This window comes from Crocodylus porosus, unplaced genomic scaffold, assembly GCF_001723895.1.
Source record: "Crocodylus porosus isolate Cpor-Errol unplaced genomic scaffold, CroPor_comp1, whole genome shotgun sequence".
Taxonomy (NCBI): Eukaryota; Metazoa; Chordata; order Crocodylia; family Crocodylidae; genus Crocodylus; species Crocodylus porosus.
The window spans coordinates 80068153-80090333 of record NW_017728947.1 but is presented as its reverse complement, the minus strand read 5'-3'; the positions used below and the strand labels follow the sequence as shown (position 1 = coordinate 80090333).

At 41.7% G+C, this 22181-nt stretch overlaps 1 protein-coding gene across 1 annotated transcript in view; it reads left to right on the top strand.

Annotated features, from left to right (window-relative positions):
• CEP128 (centrosomal protein 128) overlaps positions 1-22181 on the top strand; it is a 101168-nt gene that overhangs the window by 25987 nt on the left and 53000 nt on the right. The window contains exon 4 of the mRNA XM_019551139.1: positions 15155-15505. Coding sequence (XP_019406684.1) covers positions 15155-15505 — 351 coding nt within the window. The remainder of the gene's footprint in view (positions 1-15154; positions 15506-22181) is intronic.

The window sequence follows — 22181 nt, the reverse complement described above, 5'->3', positions numbered from 1 at the left end:
TTGATCTTCTATCCAGACCACTAAAACTTTCTCCATATCAGCAATAAGGCCGTTTCGCTTTCTTATCATTCGTGTGTTCACTGGAGTTAGCACTTTTAATTTCCTTCAAGAACTTTTCCTTTGCATTCACAATTTGGCTAACTGTTTGGTGCAAGAAGCCTAGCTTTCGGCCTATCTCGGCTTTCGACATGTCTTCCTCACTAAGCTAATCATTTCTAGCTTTTGATTTAAAGTGAGAGATGTGCGACTCTTCCGTTCACTTGAACACTTAGAGGCCATTGTAGGGTTACTAATTGGCCTAATTTCAATATTGTTGTGTCTCAGGGAATAGGGAGGGCCGAGGAGAGGGAGAGAGATGGGGGAACGACCAGTCGGTGGAGCAATCAGAACACACACAACATTTATCAATTAAGTTCGTCGTTTTATATGGGCGCGGTTCGTGGTGCCCCAAAACAATTACAATAGTAACATCAAAGATCACAGATCACCATAACAAATATAATAATAATGAAAAAGTTTGAAATATTGCAAGAATTACCAAAATGTGACAGAGACATGAAGTGAGCAAATGCTGTTGGAAAAATGGCGCAGATGGAAAAATGGCGCCGATAGACTTGCTCGACGCAGGGTTGCCACAAACCTTCACTTCGTAAAAAACGCAATATCTGCGAAGCGCAATAAAGCAAAGCGCAATAAAACGAGGTATGCCTGTAGTTAGTTTGAGTTCAAAATGTATCTTTCAAAAGTTTATTGGCACACAGATGATTTGTTTGCAGCTCTTGCTGTATGCTAAAATAATAAAATTCTATGTTTTTCCACACTTTTTGTGTGAATTTAATGTTTCAAGTAATTATAAAAACTGACTAATACCCTTGTAAAAAAGCTTAAGGCACAGAGCCAGGGGAGAGCTCTGTTATTATAGTATCAGTAGCTCTGATAAAGACTTGTTCATTTCTGCACTACCGAGGATAACCTTATAGGAGGGATAAAAGAAGTTTTTTGGAATAAGCAATTTAATTGTTCATGCATAATTCCTGCAAAGTTTACAGTTGACTTTTCACAGTAATTTTAATTTGACAGTATTTCAGCTTAAATGACAAATTTTTTTTTCTAGGTGTATGTTTCAAGGCAGCCTTCCAATGAGACGTAAAATGAAATGAGATTTTACTTGGCCCAAAAAGGCAGGACAAATCAATATTTTAAAAACTCCGATTTCAGAACAAATTAAATGTACGAATAGCATTTTAATCTTGACATGCATTGTCAGAACATCCTTAAATGACTTCCTGATATTCAACTTTACTGAGAACACTGAATTTCTTGTATGACTTTGTATAAAATGTTTGATTGACTTAGACTTTATGCAATAACTGTGCACTATAATTTTGTGTGTATACTATGTATGTTTAGGAAATTGTTTTTTCTTGTAATCAAAGCGGGCAATGGGTGATATCATTAAATTAATGAGAAATATTTGCTCCTTGCCTGTCTTACCTGTATGACTGTCCTCAAGGGAAATCTGACTTAGTTTGGAATCCTTCTTTCAATAGTAGAACCCTTTTGAGTTCTCAGCTGTTTTGAGTAGGCCATGAGCTTCACCACCACTGCAGCAATCTTCTGCCGAGATTTTGAAGCCCCACAGTTTTCTGACAGACCTCAGGGGCGTTATAGCAGGCCAGTTTGGCACCATGCAAGCTCTGTGATCCCATTGGGGTCCTAAGAGTGTTAGCCTCATGGATGATTGTTGCTGTGGCTGTACCAGTTGATTGCCCAGTGCTTTCCCTGTGCAGTAAGATGTAACTGTAAATATCTGTTGTGGTGTACAGTGTAGACCCCTTCTAAAATTTACATTGATTTTACTTTCATCAGGGTTCTCCAGAGAAAGGGGATATATAATGCCTCAAGAGATGATATAAATTATGAAATTTTACTGAAAGAGGCACCTATAGGAAATGTTTATCTTTGACAGTTTTTTATCTTTTGGAATGGTGGGAGAAGATTGAACACATATCTAGTATACTAGAGATTTGGTTGCTGTCTAGACTGAAAGAAATGAGAGGCTGCCTGAAAAGCTTTTCTGAATTGAATTAACTGTAACAAAGAATCCACGACAGGTCAGATTTAGCTTCTGGTTAAAGCTGTCTCTTTTGAGTTTATATCACTGGGGGCTTGTATGCTCATTGAAAGAAGAGAGGATTAATGGACTTTCCCTCTAAGACAGGATTTTCTTTTTTATAAGGTCTCTTCTATATCCTTTGCTTTCAAGTATGGCTGCTTCTAGAAAGAGCCATTCCTTCTGACACTGGACACTTCAAGTGTCCTGATTGCCTACATGAATCTTAACATGCTGGGGAAGCATGTGAGCTACAAATCCTTTAGTTCCTCAACCCATAAATGTAAAGAGGTGTGAAGCATTGAATTTATCTTCTGTGTAAATCAGTACATTTCATATTGAATTCTGGACAACAGAACCATTCTTGATTCCTTGGCAGAGAAGCAGAGTTCCAGCATGAGCTTCCATGCTTAAGAAGTTGTCCTTGTTCATTATGCCAGAAAAAGATGGTACCCGGTGAGCATGTAGGGCCAGAAGGGCTAGATCTCTAGCTAATGCCTTCTCCACGTGCATCACTACCATTGCACCAATCTTCCACTGAGGTTTTGAATCCCTCAGCATTCTGACAGAGCTCGGATGTACCACAGCAGGCCACTTTGGCACCACAGAAGCTATATGATCACATTGGGGAACTGTCAGTATCAGCCTCCATCCCTGTAGCATTGGATCAGCTTGAGATGACCATGGCACCATGCCCTCGGCACCACACCTGATTAAGAATGCCCAAGCAGGGATTGAACCATAAGGAGCCATGAACTCCACCATAGTCCCAGGCACTTGCCCAGTTTTTGATAGTGTGTTGGTTTATCAAGCATCTGGAGATGTTTGAACTGCAAAACCTTCTTTCCACTGCCATCTGAATGCTGGAACCAGATTCTTTTGTTATTAAACAGATCCTCTGAAAGTGCTTCCATTACCTGTGGGGCCTTAGGCACCACTTTTAGAGTTGTTAGAAACAACTGCTGTACGTGAGTCTGAGGATGACCATGGATCAGAATACACCACTGCTTTTTAAGGTCATTCCCTGCTCCATTCTTTAGTTTTCCAAAGAGCATTCAGGGCATCATTGATACCACAGCAGCCATAAAAATACAGGTAACATCTAGCTTCATTCAGGCCCTTCATTTAGACATGTTCATTTAATAGCACAATGGGATCTGATCTGCAATCCTAACATTCACACCTCCTGCCATGGCAGGATGCACAATTTTGGGATCATGGTTCAGATCTCCATTGCACCTTACTATCTGCCAGTGCAGGGGGAGCTTGAGGTCATGATCCTAGCTGTCCCTGCACCAGCAAGTTGAAAGGCAGGTGCCTGCAGCCTGGTGTGAACCATTGTGGTCCTGGAGCTGGGACTCATTATCACCAGATAGTTGGTCTCAACCCCAAGACCAGACTGGAGCCAGTTTGAGTCTCTTGCAGTTTCAGGGCTGGGACTGTCTATCAGGAGATTGTGGGTCCCAGCTTGGGATCGCACTGAGACCAGTCCCAGAGCCCTCTGCACTGGGATATCAGAAAACCTTGTGGGTAGCCCAGCTGCATTTGTGTGTGTTTAAGGTCCTGGCATGCCAGGGTCCCAGGATCAGAGAGAGGTTCCTTGTTCCCAGGGTCCCCATGCACTGTAGGTGTCAGAAAACTTCATGTGAAACCCAGCTGCACACACATTTTTAAAGGTGTCAGTGCACAGAAACTCAGGATTGGGATCCCTGGGAGCTGTAGGGCAAGGCAGTCAACCTACTGAATGGTGGCTAACACTAGAACATGCTTTGCTCCTCACCTTCTGCCAGAGCTGCAGAACAAAGAAAGCACCCTGTCCCAGGTGATGAGCTCCCCTGACTTGGCAGCGAAACAGCAGTGTACAGCCAGAGACAGGGGCTGCACCACATGGTTGTCAGCCTGCTGACATGGGGGGAAGAAGCTCTCTACCAATTTCTGCCATGCAGTTGGCACCAGACTGAAGGAAGGGACCTGCCACATGTTCAATTTAAGGCATGGTAGAAACCAGCCACAAAAATATTACACAATTTGTGGAATGTTTTTGTGACTGGTTTCTTGCTTTGTCATGCATTAACTGCCTGTACTTGTGGCCAGGTTACTATTTATGGTGCGATTGATAGGTTAATCACATCTTAAATGTAACATCTTCTAGGGGCCTCACAAGAGCAGGGGGGCTGGGCCTAATCCCTTCCAGCCCTAAACTTCTGTGAATGCCTCTGTATCTGAAATCTAAAAGGCAAGCACCTGGAGTTCATTTCACACATTCACTACATATTATGCTGTCTCTAAGGCTTCTTGATTGGATATTAGATTTAGGAAATCAGTGTTTCAACCACAGTTTTCCTAGGTCTTAGAAATCCTGCCTCTGTATGTAATGAACACTGCTTTGGGGTTCCACACAGAATATGCATCTAATTGATCACTCAAAGGAGAAATGTTACAGTAACTGGAGTTCTTAGAGAAGTATTGTGTATGTTTGTACTCTTCCTTGAATTACCTTCTGTTCCTTGAATTACTATATATTTAGTAACTGAAAGGAAAAGGCATACATCTCCTTTTATATCCTTAGTGAAAAATACTAGGATGAGTGTAAGTCATGAAAGTACTATTAGTCAAAAATCTCCAAGCTCAAGCTCAGGACCTGTGCGCACCTACAATGAAGTCTGCACATGGACATCATAGCTAAAAGGTATAATTTATTATAAGGTAGGTAACTGTTTTTTGTGTGGAGGTAAAGGCTTTGGAAAGTGTTTTGATTATATTTCAAAGCTGGGATATTACAGACCCACTGAAGTAAAAAAATGCAGTACTATGTTTTGGACTCAAGTACCAACTAGTCTTTAGAAAATAAATGCATATTTGTGTGTGTGTGTGTGTGTGTGTGTAGAATAAGAAAGGAAGGAAGAGGAAGGCAAAGGGCATACGTACTGCCACATAGAAAATTAGGCTCTTCCAATGCCAGCAGTCATTTATGTACTATTTTACGATATCGAAACAATCTTAATGCATGCAAGTTAAAATTAAACACAAAATATTACATAATCATTTAACTAAATAACAATTGTGTCCTATTTTGTACATGCTGTATCTACCCAATATAGTCATCTGTATAAATACTTTTGAAAGTAGCATATTAAGAGACCTACAATAAGCACAGGCATTACAGCATACCTTGCTAAATATGATCCTTGTTTCAAACTATCATTGCTCAGAAAATGACTACTGTGACTAGTTCCACAAAATATTTCCAATCAATAAATCAAAACTGTGTCAGAGTTAAAGTTGTTTTGATAACATGTATGTGAAAATGATTATGTAGTCATTTGTTGTCATTGGACTATTGGAGTTTATTTTATTTAATGGCAGTGTGTATGCCCCTAACTCATCAGTTGCTTAGTCTTTCATTTTTTTAAATGTGGAATGTTTGGTATTTATGTTGGAGATATAGCATTCTACTTTTCAACCTTAACTTGAAGTTTTAAGTTATTTTTGTTTGCAGATCAATATGCTTTTTTATATATACTTTTAATTATTTACTTTAATGTATTTTTACATTTGGATTCAGGATACTAAAACATAATTAACGGATTGCTTTATAGCTGGCAGAAAATAGACACCAGATATATTATTAACAATCCATTAATGTGTTCCAGCTAACTGGTTTGTAGGATAATTCTGGCAATAAAATTGGCGAGGAACATAAAACCATTGACCATGATACATCTTCCTCATGTGAAAACAAACCATGGAGCAAAAACAAATCTAAATTGAGAATATTAGCTTTAAAAAATTCTCCATTATATTATTTACCGAAATATAAGACTACTGTGATTATAAAATAACCTCCCAATAATTAGATTCTATATATGGAAAATTTAAAAAAATGTTATAGTTTCTTATAACGCATCTGTATTTCTAGACAAAGACCAAGGCAAATCTCCCAATTAGATCATAGATAGCTACAGGAGGGACACAAGCCCATCAACTGTTAGTGCAGACTTAATGAAGGGGCGCTTGGAGGGGCTGGATGTGTTAAAATCAGTGGGCCCGGATGAACTTCATCCAAGGATGCTGAAGGAATTGGCCAGTGTCATAGCAGAACCACTGGCAAGGCTGTTTGAGCACTCATGGTGCTCCGGTCAGGTCCCAAAAGACTGGAAAAGGGCCAATGTGGTCCCTATTTTCAAGAAGGGGAGGAGGGAGGAACTGGGAAACTACAGGCCAGTTAGTCTCATCTCTATCCTTGGGAAAACTCTGGAACAAATCATTAAGGATCATATTTGTGGGAGCCCAGCTGGGGAAATAATGGTGAAAGGAAAGCAGCATGGGTTCATTGACGATAGATCCTGCCTGACTAACCTTCTTTCTTTTTATGACCAGGTCACAAAATGCTTAGGTGTAGGAATTGAGGTACGTGTCATCTAATTAGATTTTAAGAAGGCCGTTGATACGGTATCACATTCTGTTCTCGTAAATAAACTGACAGGCTGTAATGTAGATAATTACACAGTCAGGCGGGTGGCAAATTGGCTTAGGGGTTGTACCCAGAGAGTGGTGGTAGATGGGTTGATATCAACCTGGAACAATGTGGGCAGTGGGGTCCTGCAAGTCCACAGATGATATCAAATTATGGGGCAAAGTTAACACACCAGAAGGTAGGGAATAGATCCAGGCAGATCTGGACTGGTTGGAAAAATGGTCAGAATGAAATAGGATGTAGTTCAATAAAGACAAGTGCAAAGTGCTGCACCTGGGCAAAAATAACTACCAAAAAACTTACAGGCTGGGGGATGACCTTCTTGGCAGCACAGCAGCAGAAAGGGATCTTGGAGTCATAACTGACTCCAAGATGAACATGAGTCATCAGCGTGATGAAGCGATCAGTAAGGCTAACCGCACTTTATCATACATTAGTAGATGCATAACAAACAGGTCCAGAGAGGTGATGCTTCCCTTCTATGTGGCACTGGTCAGGCTGCCGCTGGAGTACTGCATCCAGTTTGGACGGCGCACTTTAAGAGGGATGCGGAGAATCTTGAGAGGGTTCAGAAGAGGGTCACTTGTATGGTCAGAGGCCTGCAGGCAAGGCCCTACAAGGGGAGACTGAGATACATAGCTCTCTTCACCTTTGCAAGAAAAAGCCAGGAGGTGGTCTTGAGCTTCCTATAAATTCATCAGGGGAGGGCAGCAGGGAATAGGAGATGCTCTATTTACTAGGGCACCCCCTGGAGTAACTAGGAACAATGGCCACAAATTGACAGAGAGCAGATTTAGGTTGGACATTAGAAAGAACTTCACAATAAGGGTTGCCAAAAGCTGGAATGTGCTTCCAAGGGCGGCGGTGCTCTCCCCCTACTTTGGGGTTCTTCAAGAAGAGACTGGACAAGCACCTAGTTGGGGGTCATCTGACCCCAGCACTCTTTCCTGCCCAGAGTAGGGGGTTGGATTCGATGACCTACTAAGGTCCCTTATGACCCAGCCTCTATGAATCTCTTAATCTTCACCTCTGTCCCATGCCCCCTGCCCTCCCTCACCATTGATTTGCCCCCTCCCCCGAGCCCCTTCCTTCGCTCCTCCCCTTCTGACTTACCAGCTGGAGGCAGCTCTCTACGCTGCTGGCTCTGCTCCATGCTGTGCTGTGGCTGCTGGCAGCGCAGACATTTATCAGCCAAATTATTGGCCCCATCAGGCCCATATCCAATATAGTCAATTTTCATTATATCAGTACTGATCCGATATTGGGCCGACGTATCGGTGCACCTCTACTTGAATATTTTTGTCCATGGTTACCCTATTAATTTCCTTCCCTTGCTTTCTACCTCCTTTTCTACTCCCCCTTCAGGAAACCTTCTTATGAGAGTCTTTTACAAAAACGGGGGCCTCCTTTACGAGTCATTAGGTCCCATGAGAATAGAGGAGCAAGGGATTCTACTCTGAGTCTGCATTCTGAACATGACAGGGGACTTACCCTACTCAGGTGCAGGATGCAACAGAGTAAATACCTAAACAATTCATGAGCCACTTCTAGATTTAGGTTGTTATTGTACCCACCAGTTCAGTTTAGGTTAATATTGTACCCACCTGTTTGTACAGGCTCAGGACTGCTGTATGCTGTTAACTTTCACAAATGTGGACTTCCATTCACTACCCATGGTGTAGTGGAATCACTACCAATACAAGGTGCTGTCCTTTAGGCTTTTAACATTGCCAACAGCCTTCACCATGGGTCTTGTCATATTAAAGACATGCTAAAGGAAAAAATGACTCCTGTGACTACAGTTAATTAGATGACTAACTGATTGGGAGAATGTCATACTAAAACAGCCTGACAAGTGTGAGCTGTGTGTCAACTTTAGTAGTTTGTCTAGGTTTTCTACTGAACCATGAAAATTCTCTATAATTACAGTCCAGATAAGATTTTGGCACTGGAAGAGGAGATGGAGAGCAAGGTTTCCAACAAGGGGAGTCAGGAAGCTGGGAGATAAGGATGAGAGTAGAGTCTGGTAGTGGCATGGTTGAGGCAGCGTCCTGTTATACCCACATTCTTTCGGTTCCTGTTCAGGGGTTTATGTATGGGAAGTGGAGGGTCAGCTGAACTCAGCTGGCTGCTTTGACAGAGTGGATGAAGGTTTAGGCCCTGCTGGAGGCTTCAGTTCAGCCTTGAGCAGTCTGGGGGATGAGCCAGAAGATGAGCAGCCATGCTGGCCAGGCTAAGGCCCTAGGTTCAAGGCCATGGCCTGACACCTGAGGCTTCCATAATTCTGGCTGTGGTTTTTTTGTTTATCTAGGAAAAAAATGTGCTAAGCAAAACTTTGGTGATTCCATCAGATCTCAGAGTTCCAACTGCAAAGCCATGAAAAAAAAAAAAAGAAAGGATTCCCTATCACCATCACAATCCAGGGCATTAGTTCAGCATGCAACTGGGATAGCATGGAAATGTCCAATTTGGAGAACCCCATATACAAGGTAGATTGCCCCTGAAGATGTAATACTACACACAAAAATGCTGGAGCCTTGAACCATCAGACTTCCATGTGTGGGGTTTCTCCTGCTCCTGCATTTTTAAAGTATTATAGCTGTTAACAGACAACACATCAATGATGTACTTTATAAACAAGCCAGGGGGCATGCATTTATTTTTACCATTCAACAGTGGATGCAGTGGAACTGAGACTGTCTAAGCAAAGTTAATTTATTAGCCGCCAACTTGGATTTCTTGACTAAGCAATCTCTTCCACATGGATGTATCTGTAAGGATTTAAATTGTGCATGGTGGGGTTCACACTGATTGCTTCATCCCTAAGAGTCACAGTTACAGTAGGGTACTCTTGTTCCCCTTACCCTACTTTTGTTTCCATGTAGCTCTGGTGTATGGTTTGGCTTTCAGCCTTAAGATAAATTTATCTGATTCTAAATGAATCTACCTTCTTGGCATTTCCCTTCTTTTTTCTAATAATGCTAATGGTGAAATTGGAAAGCTAATACCTCCCATTAGGAAGCCTTTGTCATTCTGAATTTGGGAACAGGTTGACTGTCTAGCTTGACTGAACCCTTAGATAGTTTAAAAATGTACTTTTTTTCAAATTAAGCAAAACTAGTTTATTATTCTCTGTTTAGAAAGATCTATTTCACTTGCAGAAATTAAGTAAAATAAAAGAATCAACATTTCTATTCATATTTTAGTGCCACAAGTCAAATTTTTCTTGGTACAAATCAGCTTGATTACTAGTGCTTGTACATTTTTTCCCCTTGTGCTTTAAGATAAATACTGCAAAGGAATATTTTTTATTTTATTTTCTGTGTAGTGAATATTATTACTTATAAACTGAAGATTAAAATTTTGTTTCTACACAGTGAGATGAATGTCTTCAATTAATTGAACATTGTTTTCTATACTTTGCTTAAGCTTAGAATCATGTTTCATTAACAAGTACATGGAAATGGTAGTTGTATGAACAAAATGTGTTCTCTTAGAGTTTGTGGAGAAATAATTATTTTTAATGACCCAGAAGATTTGAAGAACCCATTATTTTGGACTGCCATCCTTTATGGTGTCACCAGAGAGACAGTAAGTGGAAAATAATAGCAGCATATGTAATAAAAAATTATTTAATACAGGAGTCAAAAGGTAAGGCTGTTCCACAAAATACGTGGAAGGATTAATATAATGGACTCCTGAGGTTTTATCTGGCTACTTCTACCATGTTTGAAACCTGAATCTTATGAGACTTCAAAACATAGGTCTAATGTCCTCTAAAATGCATTTGGGTGTTTATAAAACATTACAGTTTAAGGATTTTTCTTCTCTTCTGAGTCATGGAGGTTTTACACCTTTTGAACACTCATTTTTCTTGAGCTGAAAATCATATTTGTGTGAGGGGGAAGTATATTTAATTTATAGTCATTCTCTTGATTTAAAAATTCACTCTTAGAAGCTCTCTAGTTTTCCCTTTGATGCTCTACATAACATTTACCGTGGCATTTCTTCTATTTTTATATAGTGTTTTATTATTTATATTGTAATTGTCTAGAGGTCCCAACTGAGATTGGAGTCCCATTCTGCCAGGCACTGTACAAATACAGTGTATGTGTGTTCTTGTCCTGAAAACAATATTTTAAATGGATGGGACAGGCAATGGAATCAAGGTGGAAAAAGGGCAGAGAAGAAAGTGACTTATTTAAGGCCAAACAGCAGCTTGTTAGTGAAGTTGGAATTAGCTGACTTCCAGTGTTCTGTTCGTTAGATCAGGCTGCCTCTACCACTTGGGAACTATGATAGTAGAATAAATACTGTCTTGTTTTCTTTGTTTAGCTAATAGTTACTATAAAGACTGACAGCAATGTTTTGTCAGCAATATCAAAAACTTGTTCATAGAACTTATTGTTCTGTTAATAAGTATACTTTGCTTGAGATCTTTGTTTGGCTGACATATCAATAAGATACAGACAGAGTATTCTATTTGGATTCACATTGAGGTAAGTTTTCAAGTGCCAACAATGGTACTTAGAGACTTTAATATCAGTAAATACATTTACTATAATTTTGTTTTACTAAAGGCGTAGTTCATTGTATTTTATGTTGACACAATGCAGATTCTTCACTCCCTCTGGAGGGCATTCTTCCACATTGTAGAACTGTAGGATTTGCAGTACCAGCGTACATTTGAATAATGTATCAAATATGGTATCTCAATTCATAGCACACTGGGCTTCAAATTATAGAGAAAGGAAAGTGTGTCCTTTTGCCATAATATTTGGGCAGCAGCATAACTGTGGGCATAGAAGGGGGCAGTGGAATTCCTTCCTGGTGTGCTGAAGGACAGGAGATGAAAATGTAGTGTACTCATTACTTTCAGAACTGTTATGAATAAATAGTTTTATGCATCCTAAAGATGATTTATTTATTTATTGCATAGCAGTCATTCTCTCTCCTTAGGGGCAAGAAAGGGTGTATGTTATAGCGCTCCTACATCTTGCTTTCATCAACTGGAATAGGGCATGGCTTCTTTTGGAGGTGTCAGTACTGCGGTGGAACAGACTAGAGAGGTTAACCGTGGAGTCATAGAAATTGGGTTTCTCCACCAATCATGTTTATATATTTTCATCATGTATCACCCTCTGAGCAAGGAGTGAAGATCTAAAATCCAGTCTCAAACACTAATACATCATGTTTACATTTGGACCCACCATCGGAGCTAAACGCGATGATCACTTAAAAGATCTCATTTGCACAAACATTGCTAAAATAGGAAAGAAAAACAGACTTTGTGATATATACACAGAATTACTGATAATACATATTTTTCAGGAAGCATTTGTCTTTAATATCTGGAAAGATCTTGGTATAAATTGGAGAGAGTGTAGACTTGTTTTAGCTAATACAAATTGGTTAATATAAGATGTTTAAAATTATATTTCTTTCTTTGAACTTCTGTATTCAACTGAAAGTAGAAGGGAGGAGTAGAAATTTCCTTTGCATCTCTCACCATATATCATTTCCTGGCTTCTATAAGAAGGATAACAAATTTTAAGCATTTCACTGAGATATTGTAGATTAGAAAGATTATTCTTAGATATAATGTTTTATTACCTAAGCAGCGTTGTGTTGATCAGCATAGTTCTTGAATGGATGAGGGAACACTGACAAGGAAAACACAAATGTTGTAGAAAATGTTTCATCTTAGAATCATAAAAAAATGGGCTGGAAGTGACCTCAGGAGGTCATCCAGTCCAACTCTCTGTTAAAGGCATGTGCATCCCTGTCTATACCATCCCAGCCAATTGTTTGTCTTTCTTGCTCTTAAAAACTTCAAAGAATGGGGATACAACTTAAGTAATTTGTTATAATGTTTAACCATCCTCATAGTTAGCAATCCAGTCTAATGGACACCTCCAAAAAGTATGACATCCAACCTAAATTTCCCCTGTTGCAGTTAGACTGGTGCATCTTGTCCTGTTCCATGTGGCCACAGAGAACGATATATCACAGTGGTGCTCAAACATCTGGCCCCATGGGTTAGTTGAGTGATATGGGATCGATCAGCAGGTGCAGCCCAGCATGTTGGCTCAGTTGTACATGCCAGATCCAGCTACATGCAGTGACCCAGTCTTTTGTCAGGCTAACGCTACACGTCAGATCTAGTTGATGGTTAGAAAATTATATTTAGAGGTTTGCTTTTGGGAATTGGCTTGTCAGTAATGTACATATTGTATTAGAACAATGGTCCAGGGCAGTGGCAAGGGGTAATTGATTTCTAAAAGCCTGTTTGTGACAAAGTTTCCTTCCAAGACCACTGTGTCTGACAGGCAAGCAGACACAGGCTGGGAAACTGAAGACATGCACCACACTGTTCCGTAACATGAGATAAGGGACTCTGCCATTGCAGAGCCCTTGGGATTTATGGTTTTGCTCAGTGGACCAACTTTAGGAGGCCTGGAAAAAGCGCAAATTAAGATGCGTGCATGTGATGGATTTGTGAAACAAAGGAATATGTTGATAGGGTATGATGACCACAGAGCGACCAAGAAATGCCCAAAGATGATGAGTCATCAGAGAAAAGAAAGAATAGAAAAAGAGGGATTTAAGAGCGGCAAAGGGTCCCCGAGAAGGGAACCTGAGGCCATTATGGACAGAGGGCATATTACCAGCCCATCTTACCCATCCCACAGGGGGAGGGTGGGTTTTGCCTTCCAACCTCCAGGCTGTTGACATCTGACATTCAAGAGGGAACCTCAGAGTGAAGCCCACATACTGGGTACCTTGACTCTGTGAACCCTAGAATTGGTAGATATAGAATTGTTTGCATTATTTTTATCTGTTATCACTTTATCAATAAAATACATGTATTATCGAATGGTGAGGTCATGGTTGGTCTGAGCGTTTGGGTCTGCCTGGAACATAGTATCTGGGTCATGAATCCAGTGCCAGCACTGGTCTTGTGCCAGCCTTGACCCCATGTACCTGGAGTAACCAAGACAGAAATAGCAAATAAAGTAACACTACCACCGGTCCCCTGCTGCCAGATATCTGGAACTGTAGGGAGACTTATCGGTTGGATGACACAGCTCTGTGGACTGGATCTGGCCTGTAGGCTAGAGGCTGGGCACCACTGGTCTATCACCTTTCTTTTTATAACCACTCTTCTGGGAATTAAAGATTGTTATCAAGTCCCCCATCAGGCTTCTCTTCTCCAGACTAAATAATTCCTGTTCTTTTAATGTTCTCTCAGTCATGTTTCCTAAACCTCTAATCATTTTAGGTACTCTGTTGTGCACACAGTAATTGTTATTCTTAGTTCTGACTTGGTATAGAACTGCTATTCCAGTCCGGTTTTAAGAAGTGCTGATGTTTGAGTAGTAAAAATTGGCATTTTGACCGTTTGACAATCGCTGAGTGTATTTTTCAAGAATATTAGCTACTTCTAACATTTTAGCTAATTGTTTTCCATTTTCTTAAAGTTCTAATGAGAGTTTCAATTAGTGTTCTTTGCTTTTGTCTTAAAACACTTTGTAGCACTGTGGAAGGGACTGGGGGCTGCTCTAGCATTCCCTGGCTTCTAGCCTGAGCCACTGCAGGCACGTGCCTGCATTTTCTTAGTTCAGAGGGGATGTCTTTGCAGTTACAAACTGATTCAGCCTAGGCAGGTTAGATTAACCTGCAAAGATTGAATCAAATCAGGCTCAGGCTTTTTGAATGTCTGTCTGTAGCCTAAGAAAAAAGCCTCTGGCCAATACCAGCTCCCATTCACATTTAGGTACAAGAAATCTTTTCCCCACCTACCTCTGCCTGCCCATCCTCTCCCACTTCCCTGCCTCATCCCTCTCTCTGGTGTCCCTCCCAACATCCCCCTTTCCTACTGAAGATCTGTGGCTGTCCCCATAAAAATGCATAATTCTGCTCTTTCTGGCAACAAACAGAATAGAATATTTAAAAAAATAACAGAAAGACTCTGTCCCTGCCTTAGTCCCCATCAAAGGGTACGCTTAGCAGTGCTCCAAGATGGCGTCTGCCTAGTCATCTGACCAGGAAGGCCTGCCAGTTCTGGAGACTATGCAGGCTGACTAGGTCCCTCTGTTTGAGTGGCTAAGATGGTGCATGGGCTGGACCACAGCCTTCCCTAGAGTGGAGGGAGTAGCAGTGGTTAGTGCTACTTCCTCCACTAACCAATGGTTAGCAATGGGTTAGTGACTCTGGCCCATGTGGACAAGAGTCACTAAAAACTCTCTCCCCTCTTCTTCCCCTCTCTTTCGCTCTCATCCACAAACAAATTCAAGTACTGCCTGTATGCCAACAATTTGCAGGTCTACTTCTCCATTCCAAACCTGTCTCCTATTTTTCTCATGTCCCTCCCTCTCCTCCTTTCTTTTTCTTTTAATTCACCATGGGTAAAAGAGAACTCTTCCCTTTTTGTCCTTCTACTACCTTTTATGGTAAATAGGAACGTGATGCATTTATGAGCTGCATTGTATGTTGCTTTTGTAATGTTTCATGCTGTAAATGCCTGAAGACAATATTTTCATAAGAAGTTACAATGTTTCTAGGTGCTAACAGCTGACTTGGAAAGCAGGGAGAAGCAGCAGCAAAGAATGCTAGAGCAACTGAAGGAGATACAGAGCTGCTATAAGACTTGCGAGAATGAACGTAGACAAACTGAACTCCAAACTGCTGAACTAGCTCAACAGGTTGAAGAGGCCACCAAGGAAGCAGAACGGTACCTTGTTGAATTCAAACAGTCTGAGGCCCTTAGGCTGGAGGTGGAAAAGAAGAAAGAGGAGCTGAAGGTGAAGGCTCAGGAATCCATTCGACAGTGGAAGCTAAAATATAAGAAATTGGATCGTGAGATGGTGAAACAGAATGAAACTGTCAATCAGCTAATGGACAAAAACAGTCAGGTGGGTTAATTCTCCCCGGCCCCCCTACTACCCTTTATTTATAAACAATGAGGAGGAAAAATATTTATTGTCATATCCTTTGTCAGTTTTTACCTTTGGACTTCAGTTAGTTCAGACAATAAAAATCAGTCCTCTCAGTTCTTTATCCATTCCCCTTTGATTTTTGTCTATTTTTTCAAGTAGTTTAAACTGCAGCGTCTGAGTTTATCCAAATAATAAGTGGTTTGCAAAGAGACTCATAACCTCTGCTTTCAGAATATCAGGTGGTGTCATTAGCTGAAAAAGGATTAGATAAGACCGTATTTAAAATACTCATAGCACTTTCAATAATTCTAATTTTACAAATGTGGAATTGCCACAAAGTTTTGGCAGGTTACATACCCAAAAGTCTTAAGTGTAATATGCAAAATGTAACAATTAGATGTTCATTAGACATGCAAAAGAAAAGAAAATGTTTACTATTTTACATTAAAAAAACCTCTGGGTTACTTTACCAATATAGTTCACTTATCATTATTTTATTACCTTATAGAAGGGGTATCAAATTCCTCAGGCTCCCCATGGAGCTAAGCATAGGTGCTGCATTCAGCATGAATCCTGAACTGGCTTTGTCTGCAGCATGTCCCAACCCCAGCCACATGCATCATGTGCAGCTTAGACCTGCACACCCAGCCCTGTTTGTACCCCAGCTACAGCTCTGCAGGTTGTGTGCAGTATACCATGGATCTGGCCCCAAGTGCATGCCCTGGTCCTCATGCAGCCTGGCCCAGATCAGGATCCAGTGCTCTGCAAAGTGTGTGTGTACCCACTATGGCACATGTGGCATGCAGCATGCAAGGTCAGTCCACAGGCTGGATGATAGGGCTCTGTGGGTTGGTTCCAGCCTAGGGACTGTATCTTTGATACCCCTGTCGTAGGGCTTAGGGATCCTGATCCTTCTAGGCATTGCAAAAACACAAGGTAGACTGTTTGTCACAAGGAGCTTAAACTTTAAGACAGGAGATAGGGAGGGAAAGAGATGCACAAGAAAACAGAGACAGTACTGTTGACCACAGTAGGCAGTGCTCTTAGCAAAATATGCTTATATAATGAAAGACTAAAAAAACCCAAACAGTCCTGTAACGAGAAATAACTAAAAGGTGATCAAACTATTTTTTAAATTAATAAATACTTTGACAGCATGTTAAGATTTGATCATTACTGAGTATCCAAAAGTGAGAAAATGTCAGAATTATTCATGCAACTGTAATTTGGCCCTGGTGTATATATGCACATGTACACACAGGCACATTTCTGTAATCATTACTATGATAGCCGGGTATGCCTCTTACAAGTTTATAGCTTGTTTTTACTTCTGTACAGAAAACATTGGACAAGTTAGACATGTCTAAGTTAAACCAAAGTTAAAGGTGATCTAGCTCTCTCCCTGTGCTTTATCCAAGATGAAATTTATGAAGCTGTAAAGATTTCTTATGTCATTTTTGAGAAATAACCTTAAATCACATTATCATATGCTATGCCATAGCGTATAAGCATGACTTTAAGGATTTGTATTATAGTACATATGGACAGTTGGAGGGAGTTAAACCTCTCTGTGCAGTTTTAACCACCCATTCTTAAAACCACCTTTTTCTTAAAAAGTGATACTATGGATGCATTAAATGCGTATTTAGAAACTGGTTAAAATTTCAGTAACCTTGCCAAATTGCTGTAAAGCAGACTTCTCTGAGGAGAGAGATCACCTGTCATAAGTTCACCATAGTGCCCAAGATACAGAGGGTAGGAGGGCAGCACAGTGTACCTAAAGTTAGGTTCTGCAATACATAATTAAGTGTCTAACAAGGGAGCCTGTTTTCAAAAACTGCTGGACACCCCGCAGGGCTCATTTACTTCATTTTACTTTTATTAAAAGTAGGCGAGCCATTTAAAAAAATAAATGTTGTTATGGTATAACTTTTCCTTCAGAAAGGACTTTTTCAGATGTTAATAAACCACCACTACGACTAGTACTGCACTACTAGCTTCACCTTTGGGAGACCTCGAGCTAAAATATTTCTCTCCAGAAGGCAAAACTTTAAAAAAATTATGAATGACTAGAAACACTTTAGCAACCAAAATTTTAGCTTTCAGTGTTTGTCTAACAAAAGAGGTGTACATCTTCATTAATGTTTTACAGTTGTAACACCTTTCGCTTGAAGGTTTTGAAGATGTTTAATGCACGGTAATTTTCACAACAGCTCTCTGAGAAAAGTATTTATCCCAGTTTTATACATGGAGAAAACTGGCACCTAGAAAGGCTAGGTAAATTGCGCAGGAGCACAACATAAATAGAAGAACCTAGGATCCTAGGTATCTAGGGTAACTATTAGAATACAGTGCTGAAAGCATGTTTTTGTTCAAAGTATTATTCTAAAAATAAAGCTTGATGATAAATATTTGTAAAGAATAATTGCCTAATGCTTAACTGGGGTAAAATGGAGATGACTCTGCTTTAAATGTTTTTTAGACAGCTACATGTGTAAGAGTATAATATATAGACAAAACGAGGAGTTTGTAAGGCTAGGGAAAGACATTAAACATAAACCATTTTAAGTGATCAGAAACTGGTTTAAACCTGTAACAGAACAGGTGTTCAGTGTACATAAACCAGTTTGAAAATGGCTTAAACTGGTTTGAGACAAATCTGGTTGAATGTAGTATCAGACTTAACTGATTTGGGTCACACCAGTTTATGCAATGTCTGTCCCAGACCCCTTGCTGGTTTAAGATAAACCACGCTCCCTCAGCATCCCGGCATGCTCTCTGGGCTGGGCTAGGTGGGGCTCTCTGCTCCACAGCAGGGATGGCCTCTCCCCTCTGCTCCCTGGCTGCAGCTCCAGCAGAGACTTGCAGGCACAGAGCGTTTGTCTGGCTTCTCCCTGCTAAACAGGGTTTATTTCCCTCTCCCCTCTGCCTTATGCAAACACCTCAGCATTAGCTAGCAGACCACGTATTGTCTGCTGTCTGGGTTGTGGGAGATGACAAAGGCAGACAGGTTTTTGGAGCTAATCAACAGGTAGGTTAACGTCCTTCCTTGGGAAAGCTGTTTAAGAAGAGCTCCGTTAGTTAATGGAGAGAGACTTTGTTTTCTTAATAGGTTAATAAACACTGAGTTAGAGGTGATAAACATTCCCTGCTGGGCTGCTCAAGAGGGACGGGGAAATAATAAGTGTCCTGCTCTGGCCTGGCCGTGCCCCACTCAGCACTCTGAAACAAAAGGAGGGCTGCTTTAGCGTTCCCGGCTTCTAGCCTGAGCCTCGTGGCAAGGAATATTAAGAGTGTTGGAACAATGATGCGGCCTTGCTTAACTCCCATTTTAACCTGAAAGGGATCTGTCATGGATGTTATTCCTGGCATTTCTCCTGCACCTTGCGAGCTGTGAAGATCATGTCAGTTGTGCCTCTTGATGCTCAAAATCAACATGCAAGATTCCGGGAGGAGCTCTTCAGCAAGTGGAAGGAGTCAGTTCAGGAATGTTCTTGAAATGATCTTTCCTGTAGTGGACAGGAAGGCAGTCCCTCCCTTTGTAGTTTCCACAGTTAGACTTGTCTTCTTTCTTGAAGTTTGTCACAACCATGGTGTCCCTGAGGTTATCTGGGATTTCCCCATCATTCCGGATCCTTAAGATGAGGGCACGAAGCTGTAATGTGAGCTTTTCTCCCCCCACAACTTGAAGATTTCCACAAGGATTCCATCTGCTGCTGTTGCCTTGTCATTCTTCATATGCTTGGTGGTTTTCCTCACCTTGTCAACGGTTGCAGGGATTCCAAAATCATTTCTGACTTGGTATTGTCGGATGGAGTTGAGAACACTCTTGTCAACAACAGAGCCTTCTCTTTCCTTTATCGGGTCTCTTCCATCCTTAGGTCTCAAGGGGTTGGTCCCTGAGTGCTCAGACCGTAGATGGCTTTGGTGTCACTGAAGAAACCGTGCATATCATGGATGTCATTGAGATGTTGAATCTCTTTAGCCTTGTCTTCCCACCATTTGTTCTTTATATTGCGGGTCCTCCTTTAGCCTCTGCCTTGGCTTTTTGGAGAGTAAGTTTCTTTTGCTTGTAGTTGGCAAAAGGACAACTGGTGTCATTTTGCCAAGTACAAAAGGCCTTGAGCTTGTGATCGATCAACTCTTGGATCTCCCAGTTGTTCTTATCAAACCAGTCTTGATGTTTCCTGGTAATGAATCCAAGTGTTTCTTCATAGATTCTGATGACAGTGGCCTTGAGGACATCCCACAAGCTGCTGATATTCTCCCATTGTTGATTGGAATTCAACAGTATTTCGTTGAGTCACTGATGAAAGAGGTATCACTTGCTTGGGTCCTTGAGTCCTTCAGCGTTGATCTGTCAGCATTGCTTCTGTTGCAGCCGTTGTTTGGGAGCCAGTTTGAGTGACATAACTAAGCAGGTGAGTTGGTGATCAGTACAGTAATCATCTGTTCCTAGCATAGCTTGGGTCATGTGGACATTTCTGTGATCCCAGGCATGGACAGTGACGTGGTCAATCAAGTGCCAATGCTTAGATCATGGGTGTTTCCATGATATCTTTTCCTGTTTTTCTGGTGGAACAGGATGTTGGTGATGGTGAGTTCATGTTCTGAGCATTTGGTCAGGAGGAGGATGCCACTGGAGTTGTCCTTTCCTATTCCTTCTTTGCTGATGGTTCTGTTCCAGAGGTTAGAGTCCTTTTCAACTCTGGCATTGAAATCACTGAGAAGAATAAGTCTGTTCCCCTATGGAATGTCAGAAAGGACTTGGTCAAAGTTGGCATAGAATTCCTCCTTGGTATCACTGGTGGTGTAAATATGTGCTCATGATGGTGGCATATTGGCTCTCTGCCAGTGTAAGATGGAGAGTTATGAGCTGCTTGTTAATTCCAACTAGGAACTCATTAAGTTGGTTTATGAGTTCATTTTAAATGGAAAAACCAGCTCCATGAAGTCAGTGTTCTCCTCCCTGTTTACCCTTCCACAAGAAGGTATAGTCACCTCCATGTTCTTTGAGCTGCGCATCTTGCACTCACTGAGTCTTGCTATGTCATTGTTGTGTCGCCGGAGTTGTCGGGTCATGACTACATTGTGGCATTCTGGGTATTCGCTATTAGGGTTGTCCATGAGGGTCCTGATGTTCCAGGTCCCAAAAATGGTGGTGTGTCTTCACTGGTATTTTCAGTTGCAGTAAAGCTTTTCCCAGTGCATGTGGTTAGCCAGTTGGGAAGAAATACAGAATACTGTATTAGGCAGACTGTGTTTAGGGCACCTTTTCTAGCCTCCTCCCATGTGAGGTGAGCAGAGTGGATCCTGAATAGGGCTGCTCAGCCACAGTTGCAGCTGCTGAATTGCATTCCTGTCTTGTTCAAGTGCTAGAGCACCTTCTTGTAACTGCCATCTTCATGCCAGTTGATGAGTAGGAGCTTCCAGGCCTCACAATTGTGCTTCTGTCACCATTAGTGGTTGCCAAAGGGCTTAAGGAATGTGCTGGAAAAGCAGTTTTTATGCATGACACCTGTGCGTGACTTCTTTTATAGTGGATAAACTGCTGCCCATCAGCTTCCTTGCAGCTCTTGACAGAATGGGACCTTGATTCAGTGGCAAGGAGACCAAGACAACTGGGGATCTCATTCTGCTTCAGCCTTCATCTGTCTTTGCAGCTGTTGAAATTCTAACATCTTCTTCCATCTGCTCTGCTGTTGAGGACGTGTAGACCCACAGCTGAGGGCTGGTCAGGCTTATTATAGTAGCAGCCTATACTTGCCATGTCATAGAACTGTCAAAAGATATATGTGCCTTTTCAGGAGGGAAAGTGTTGCCATTTGCTGGTATCACCAGGGATCCAGGTGTTCCATTTCCCATGGAAAAATGAAGGAAAACACAGATTTCTCCCTTTACCCAAAGAGACAAAGATTTCTCATGTAACAGAGAAACCTGCAGATTTTGCACTTTTCCAAAGAGCTCTCTGCAGGCTGGCAGGGTTCCAGCCTGCAAGGGATTGCGGGGAGCGCAATCAGGCAGGGGATACCATGTGCATGTATATGCACATGGCCCCCAGGCAGCCTGGAAAGTTCCTGCAGGTAAGTCTGGAGGAGAGGGAGGATTGAGGCCTGCAGAGGAAGGGAGTTGGGAAGGGCAGGGCAGGGCTGGAGTGGGGGCTGGGGCTACTGCCCATGCAGGAGGTATGTGGGGCTTGGGGCCTGCGGCCGCAATGTACAACCACAGGGCCCCGGTGGCAGTGGAATGGGGCTGCAGGCAGCTCATCCGTGTGGGGGCAGGGGGCTGGCTCTCTGGAGCTGCATGCATTCCCAAGGGAGCAAGGACACACATGCCCTCCAGATCTGTGCACGGGGTGGGGGCAGATGCAGGTGCAGGTGTTGAGAAGTTCGTGACCCCTTGTGGAGCTATTCCCAAAGACACAGTCGCTGTCTGTCTCAAAATTTGTTCAGCATGCTGGGCACCCTGAGTGAACTCAGAGGCCCTGAATAAAACTGTTAGAGGCATTTTATAGTTTACAGACAAGATGTGTGCACAGGTGGGAATTTTCCACTGTGAAAGAAAACAAGATATCAGGTCAGTTTGAGAGGCCCTTAATTGGTTCAAACTGGTTTTTGGCTACGTGCTTGTTTTTGAAACGCTAACCAATCCT